Consider the following 8,305-nt stretch of genomic DNA (forward strand, 5'->3'; position numbering starts at 1 on the left):
ACACACACACACACACACACACACACACACACACACACACACACACAATGTGACAGAAAATGTTTTAATAGTCACTGAAATACGTTGAAATCCTTTCATTAAAAGAAACACTTTTACAAAAAAAAAGCTAAATTTGATCTGTTGTATATTTTTATGTCAACTGAAAAACTGGATGAGAACATATTGCTTTTATACAAGTATACAAAATATATAGATATATACAAGTCACAGTGTTTTTCACATTGGAAAACATTATTATTATTAGAACCAACGTCATTTATGAAAACATCTTTGTGAGATAAATATTTGTATTGAAATGAAATTGCACTCCGTTGTTCCCACAGAACAAATGAAACAGCTTTGGGCTCACTCAAAGAGTCAAAACAAAACCAGAAGAGTGGAGCCGAACCATGAGACTCACAGAATAACATATATGAAGAGAGCCATGATGGCGGCGCTGAGCAGACCAGAGATGGGAACTGTAACAAACCAGGCGATGAAGATATTCCTGAACAGACGCCAGTCGACTGATTTCCTGGAGCGCAGCCATCCCACAGCCACCACAGACCCCACCTGAGACATCAGACATGTCAGTGTGTGCGTTACAAGAAGCATGATGCATTTACAGCAGCATCGAGCTGTCGTACCTTGCAGTGGGTTGTACTGACAGGAAGACCGATGTTTGAAGCAACAACCACGGTGACCGCTGAAGCCAGCTCTATGCTGAATCCACTGGAGAGGAGGGGAAAGTTAGTGCGGTGATAAATCATAACTCCAGCTGAGGCAAAGTGCAGACGTGAGGCATACCTGGAGGGTGTAATGGGGGTCAGGTCTTTGCCCATGGTCTGGATGACCCTCCGACCCCAGACCCAGAGTCCTGCACAGATTCCTACTCCACCATAAAGAAGCAACCAGATGGGGGTGGGTGCAGTGGACACGACAGAACCACTGTCATAGAGGAGCCATAGAGCCACAAGTGGACCAATAGCATTGCTGGTGATAAAGATAAAATGTGAATCATCTGAATGACCACATGTTAGTAAATTATTCAAAACGACACCGCCTCCTTGCTTACCTGACGTCATTTCCCCCATGAGCAAACGAGCCAAAGCACGCTGTGAGGATCTGCAAAAACTGGAAAAGCAAGGAGACGGCAGGCTGGTCGATCTCCAGCTCGTCCTCCTCCACAGCGAGGTCCCTGCCGGCTTCTTGGGTCTCGCTCCCTTCTGGGACTGCACTGGCGCTGGTCACTGCTGAGCTGTAGCTGCTGTAGCTGTCCACCCGAGACCTCCTCTGTGATCCGGTGTCCACGTCTCTGTGCTTAGGGTCTGTTTGAATTCCATATATGGCCATGGTGTAGGAGGTGTAGCTGTTGTTCCTCCTCATGGGCCGCTCCTCTGTGTCGCTGTCGCCAATGCAGTCCCCGACCTTGGCCTTGTGGAGCTTGTGGAGCAGGTCTTTGTACAGGCCAGAGTCTTTGTGGATTGTATGAGAGCGTCCGCTGTGAGGATCAATGATGGTCATGTGGCCCGCAGACCCGTTCAGACCTGGGAATCAGACCAGTTTTACTATGGTTCAGTTGATGTCTCCATTCCAGCATTTTAGGACATTAATTTCTCACCATTGGCGATATCCAAGTCTTTGGCTTCCACGTCATTGTTCAGGTCGGCTTCCTCGGAGCCTCCGAGTTTGAAAGCCACCTTCTGACTCTCTGCTGGAGGGGTTTGAGGTGGAGGGGGGTCCGATGGTACTTGAGGCTGAACTTCTAGTGCAGGTTTGTTGGAGTTCTCCATCAGTGGAGTCTCACCGGGGCCAGTAAATGTCTCTCCTATGGGTAAGAGGTCACTTGTGTGATAGAGTGCAGATGTGACTGAATTAATTTTACAACTGTATTTACTGCTCAGTTGTCTGTGTTAATAATATCAATAAAGCCTCATGTTAAATTTCCACCCTGGTCTTATCATAAATATGAAAGTATATAAATTAAACTGTGACGATGAATGGAAACACTCAAGTAAAATAATCCAATTTTACCTGATGTTAACGTGCTGCGTTGCTTTCTAACAGTGACAGCTGAGCTCAAACAAGAATGAATAAATCACACAAAGGAAAGTCTTACATAAACTAATGCTATGGGGTGCCGTTTGTAAAGTTACAATGTTAAAAATTTACAGCAATATTTTGGTCTATTTACCCTTTCATAAGAAAAAAAAAGATTTTTTTTCAAAGTCATACTTTCACCATGTTATTCATACATTTATAAATGTCATAGTTCCAAATTAATATTTAATTTACAAGCTAAATATTTAGTTTACAAACTAAATACTTAACTTGCAAGTTAAATATTTAGTTAGTAAACTAAATATTTAGGTGTAAATACTTAATTTCCAAACAAAATATTTATTTTCAAAACTAAACATTTAGTTTCCAAACTAAATATTTATTGTCCAAGCTAAATCTTTAATTTCCAAACTAAACATTTAATTTATAAGCTAAACATTTAACTCCTAAACTAAATATTTAATTGCTAACTAAATATTTAGCTCAGACCTAAATATTTGAATTGCAAGCTAAATATTTAACTTGCAAGCTAAATATTTTACTTGCTAACTAAAAATTTAGCTTGCAAGTTAAATATTTAGGTTCAAGCTATATATTTAGTTAGCAAATTAAATACTTATTTTGGGATTTAAATGCTTAGTTTGGAAATTAAATATTTAGGTCTGAGCTAAATATTTAGTTAGCAAATTCAATATTTATTTTGGAAATTAAATGTTTAGTTTGGAAAATAAATATTTAGGTCCGAGCTAAATATTTAGTTAGCAAATTCAATATTTAGTTTGGGATTTAAATGTTTAGTTTGGAAAATAAATATTTAGATCCGAGCTAAATATTTAGTTAGCAAATTAAATATTTATTTTGGGATTTAAATGCTTAGTTTTGGAAATTAAATATTTAGGTCCAAGTTAAATATTTAGTTAGCAAATTAAATATTTATTTTGGGATTTAAATGCTTAGTTTGGAAATTAAATATTTAGGTCCGAGCTAAATATTTAGTTAGCAAATTAAATATTTATTTTGGAAATTAAATGTTTAGTTTGGAAAATAAATATTTAGCTTGGAAATGAAACATTAAGTTTGGAACTCTGGCATTTATAAATGTATGAATAACATGGTGAAAATATGACTTAGAAAAAAAAAAAATTCTTATGAAGTGTGAAATGGTGACGGTGAAATAAACCAAAATGTTGCTGTTAACTTTTGACTGTGTAACTTTACAAACGGCTCCCCATAAATTTATACTCTCACAAACAATCCTATTTAGACACGTTCAAGGTTTGTATCTTGAGTGAAGACCGTCTCTTCTACTCACGCTGGATTTTCATCTTGAGGCGTGGACAGACGGCAAACCAAACGACCAAAGCGGTGAGGACAGCGCAGCCCAGAGCAATGCACAGTGTCCCCCACCACGGCACCCTGTCAAAGCCCAGCACTGAGCCCACGAGGCGGGGACATGAAGGAAAACAGACAGGCACAAACAGAAACTTTAACTGTGTCTTTAATTTGTTCATTCTTCATGGATGAACGATCAAAAACAGAAAAAAGCTCTTAGTATTTCCATGTCATCTTAGCAGGCAGGTGTAATTTAATCGTTTAATTTAACAAGACTCAGTGATTAGTAAAAATAACTGCAATGTGTCTCAGCAACCTGTTCCTCACATGTCAGTGTGCTCTTTTGGACAACAGTATCAGTGACAGGACACTCTCCTTTCATCAGATATTGAGGAAGAGGCCGGTCTTGCAGCAGAGTGATAAAAACTGTTCAGAGCTGAGTGTTAGTTGTTTCACTTTTCCTCTAATATCAGCTCAGACCGGCCGAATGGCTGCCGTTTGCTTTTTACTGCTGCAACGAAACAACTTGTTTTGTTTTTGTGAACCACTGGAGTTCTACCCCAAAAGAAGGCCGAGAAACATTATGGGTGCGACCCACAGTTCACTGCACCGGATGGTAAGGTGTGCAGGCAGATAATGACATTTTTAGATTTAAAAATGGAGTTAATTGAAAAATGCCATAAATGTTGTGGAGTACTGATGCAAAAAGGACACACTTCATTGTAGCAAGGGTTGTGTGGTGTTACTTTTCTTGATTAAAACACAAACCTGTAAAAAATACACAAAGGAATTAAACATTTCCATCTAATGTTTGCTTCCTTTGGTGGTATTTTAAATAGTTTTAAAATGTATCCAAGACTGATGTTATATTTCTGCTTTTTTAATACTCTCCTCATGATTTGGCAGTAAACAGCTCTCCTTCGGAGCGTCGTGCACCCCATACTGCACCGAGGGTTGCATCCAATGCTGCGTTCAAGTGAAAATCAGGACATGTATGAGCGACATGTGTGAAAGTCGTCCTTACGTGGAGCTCCTGTGAACATGATGGAGAAAAGGTTGATGCCCATAGTGATGGCGTAGAAGACAGGCAGGGCTCTCAGTCCGTTTGGTACGGGGTTAGCCTGTGGAAAGAACCCATATTTATATGATGAACCACCTCTGAACTTCTTAGTTATTAAAATACAATGAGAAAAACATGAGAATTAATGTTACTTGTAAATTTGTACAAGATTTACTAAAGATGACTGAAATTTACTGTTTATATCTGAGGGAACAAAGTGTAACATAAATATATTGTTGATTAAACTCATTCATTTTTATTCTCTGCTCATTGGTTTTAAAGGTGCCAAGCTGGCCAGCAGTCACACTTTACGCAGATGTGTTAAATCATAATGTCAGAGCTCAGTGAGGGGATCAGATGTGTGGGAAAAATAGCTCTTTGTTTTTCACGTGCACAAAAAAAAGTGCAAATATATATATATATATATATATATATATATATATATATATATATATATATATATATGTATATATATTTCTCGAACAGTTGTCAAAAATGCACACTGGTCGGAAAGTTCACAGTAAAGTTTGTTAAAATCTTTACAGCATTCCAGGTTAATCTTGTGACACCTCAGCTAAACCCTCCAGACTTTTACCTATTGCTGCTCAAACACAGATACACCGATTACCGTAATTACCGGACTATAAGCCACTCCTTTTTCCACATAATTTGAACCCCACGGTTTATATAACGCTGCGACTAATTTATGGATTTTTTATTTTTGACAGGCTAACAAGCTTCCTGCCGCCAAAATATTTAGCTTCGTCACACCCGGGCGCGCACATAGCTGCCCAATACACGTCTCAGACTACCTGTATAAATAAAGGTAAAAAAATAAAAATTGACTATAATGAAATTACCCAACTGGTCACAGTGGACCAGTGAAACTTCGAATTACCGTAAATGACGCGCACTATCCCTAAATTCTTCAGGTCAGTTATTTTGAACTTCACGAAGAACCCCTCCTCATGGAAAACACACAAAACAACGCAGATGATGCAGATTTCAAGTTTATGTTTTTTAAAAAACGACAAAGGATATTTTGTCAACAGTGCCTGTGTTTTAGATCTTAAATTGTTATTTTTTTAAATGATTATTTATTACAATTATTGCCCTTTACTGTTATACTGTATGTTTTACATATATTTCTGAAGTCTTATTCTAAAATTGTTACTTGTTTTTTTATGACGTGTGCTGCTGCCTGTTCTTGGCCAGGTCACCCTTGTGAAACAGGTATTGATCTCAATTTTTTTTAATATATTTTTTTAATCTGGTTAAATAAAGGTTTAATAATAAATAAATAAAGGTGATTGATCTGGCTGTCAAGAAGAAAATAGAGCTGCTGCATGTAAGCTAGCAGTTTCCTGGTAGGCTACTGTATTCATTTATTTGTGACCAGCCTCGTTACAGGCACCGTTCAGAAACAAACTTTTACCGTACGTATTTGTGTATGTTACGGTACATATTTAATTAAAAGTTTAAAAAAAATCTTTGTGTAAATATCATCGTGGACACCTGCGACTTATAGACAAACGCGGCCTATATTTTTACAAAATTAAATTTTTATAATTTATCAAGTGGGCGTGGCTTATATTCGGGTGCGCTCAATAGTCCAGAAATTACTGTAAACATGTAATGTTATTAATACAGTTTAAAACAGCCATCTGAAACATTTTTCACACTCTAATCCACAAGTAAGCCGGTCATTTTACTGAAACATCATTTACGTGGTAAAATAATTGAAGCAACGTTGGTTTGAAGTGACTCTTACTTTGTTCAGGATGAATTTGCGGATAGAATAGAAGAGAATCCCTGACATGACTCCTGACAGAACAGGCGACAGGAACCAGGATGCCACTTTGAATAGACAGTGGATACAATATTAATTTTCGTGCTGCACTTTACTTCTAGTTGAGCAGATCCTTGTTTTCAAATGCAGGGATAAACAAAGGATAGTCACCGATGCGCAGGAGTTCCATCCAGTGGACCCCTTGGTGGCCTCTAGCTACCATAGAAAAGCCAATTGTGGCTCCAACAATGCAGTGGGTTCCAGAAATGGGGAGCTTCAGGAATGATGCAGCCAGCTGCCAAACAGCAGAGCCTGCAGCACCAAAACATGAGCAGAGTCTGTGTTCGGTCACACTTTGAGTGAATGATGCATGTCTGCGTGCGTCGTGTACCCACCACACATCGCACTTATAGATCCGGCCATGAGGACGTGCTCTGAGCCGTTGTACATCCTCACGTCGATGATCCCCTGCCTGATGGTCTCGCTGACTTTGGCCCCCAGCAGCACTGAACCCACCGTCTCAAAGATGGTGGCCAGGATGCAGGCCTGCCGCAGGGTGACCACGCCGGAGCCCACCGCCGTGCCAAAGGAATTGGCAACGTCGTTGGCCCCCACGGAGAAAGCCAGGATGAAGGCGATGACGAAGCCGAGCACCAGCAGCCAAAGATAGGCGGACATGTCTGACTGAGAGGCCAGGACTGCGGTGGTGGCAGCAGCCAGGGTCGCCAGTGTAGTCGTATCCATCACCGCTCACAATGTTTTCCAACAAAAAGTAGAATTTTGAGGTATTTAAAAAAAAAAAATAAGTAAATGTTAAAATAATTAAAGACCGCTAAAGTTCCAATCTGAATGTGCTAAGGGAGAAAATGTATAAAATTTATTGCTAGCTAGGTATTCTGAGCTTTTCTGTGAGCTTCGTAATGGACTGACTGGATTTAGAAATGGGGGACGGCTCCATCGTGACTGTTAACCTCGGAGGATTCACGCTGCAAAAAATACAGAAATACATGATTTAGTGAGTAGCAGTCCTTGGACAAACAAGCACGGAGCTGAGTGGCATATTTACAAGCACACACTACCTGATAGTGACCAAACAGCATTGTTTTTCTCACATGATTCACTCAAGGATGGTGGGGGGTAGGGAGTGTTGGGGTGGGGGGACTGGTTTCTATCAGTTTGACATGAGAAAATAATAAAGTTGGATCTAAAACTGCCAAAAAGGCGTCTAATGTGTCTGAGTGAACAAATGACACAACCTGTTGTAGTGTCTGATCTTATCTATGCATAGAAATGTATACAACTATTATACCTTTATATCTCATCTTGCTTTATTTCACGTTTTTTCTGTTTTGTCGTCCATTGATGTGAAGCACCTTGTGATTTTTATCATAAAGCAAATAAACAAAATGAACATCATTAAAAACAGGAGCAGGCTTTTGATCATGCCTATTATATAAAGTATATGGAGGTGTAGGGCATTTATTTATTTATAATAAGCTGTTAAAAGAATTGCTTTTCATGTGTTCTCGTGTTCCAGAGTGAAAATAGGTAGAGCGATTCTTTTGGTTTTACTTTGCTGATTCGAGCTTACGAAACGAGTTTTAATCTTAGAAGAAAGAGCCATATTCAAGCAAAAATGATTTTTGTATTTGAGGCATGAATTTTTCCTTATTCTGGTTGTAAAAAAATGGAGTGTTGCATAATTCATGCAGCTTCTAAAGTGGCAGTTTCATATTAAAGCTACAAACAAAAACACTTTGGAGCTGTCAATACCACAAATGTTTAGTACTTTTTTAACAAACTCAACACTAAGTGTGGAAGATAGAAGTATCTTAATCTCCTTAGTTGCCCTGACATAACCCTTATGAAGTGAGAAAGTGGAAAATAAAAGCAAACTGGGCAAAGAAAGTGGAATAAATGTTACTTACATGAGAGAGCAGGCCAGTGGGGGTTCCTCCAGATGTTGTGGGTGTTTTGTTGCCAGGTGGAGACAGGAACAGACGCTTTTAGAGCTGTATCGTAGGAGAGGGAGGAACAGCGGCCTGCAGTGACTGAGTGAGGGG

At 39.1% G+C, this 8,305-nt stretch overlaps 1 protein-coding gene across 1 annotated transcript; it reads right to left on the bottom strand.

Moving 5' to 3' along the window:
* Window positions 1-417: 417 nt before the first annotated feature.
* slc20a1a (solute carrier family 20 member 1a) lies at window positions 418-6,988 on the bottom strand. Its single transcript, XM_037680565.1, has 10 exons — window positions 6,638-6,988; window positions 6,414-6,554; window positions 6,225-6,310; window positions 4,418-4,514; window positions 3,374-3,493; window positions 1,622-1,828; window positions 1,076-1,547; window positions 808-993; window positions 648-732; window positions 418-573 (listed from the first exon to the last, which is right to left on the bottom strand). Exons 1-10 carry the CDS (start codon window positions 6,984-6,986, stop codon window positions 418-420), a joined length of 1,899 nt encoding a protein of 632 aa, XP_037536493.1. The 5' UTR covers window positions 6,987-6,988.
* Between the last annotated feature and the right edge of the window lie 1,317 nt (window positions 6,989-8,305).

This window comes from Nematolebias whitei, chromosome 8, assembly GCF_014905685.2.
Source record: "Nematolebias whitei isolate Nwh7 chromosome 8, NemWhi1, whole genome shotgun sequence".
NCBI lineage: Eukaryota > Metazoa > Chordata > Actinopteri > Cyprinodontiformes > Rivulidae > Nematolebias > Nematolebias whitei.

Excerpts from the sequence above, each read along its gene's own strand:
- slc20a1a (XM_037680565.1), bottom strand. The coding sequence starts at position 6,986 with ATGGATACGACTACACTGGCGACCCTGGCTGCTGCCACCACCGCAGTC. Across the intron at positions 4,515-6,224 it reads GCAAATTCATCCTGAACAAA|GCTAACCCCGTACCAAACGG; the intron begins GTAAGAGTCACT and ends TTCTTTCCACAG. Across the intron at positions 1,829-3,373 it reads CCTCAAGATGAAAATCCAGC|GAGAGACATTTACTGGCCCC; the intron begins GTGAGTAGAAGA and ends TCTTACCCATAG.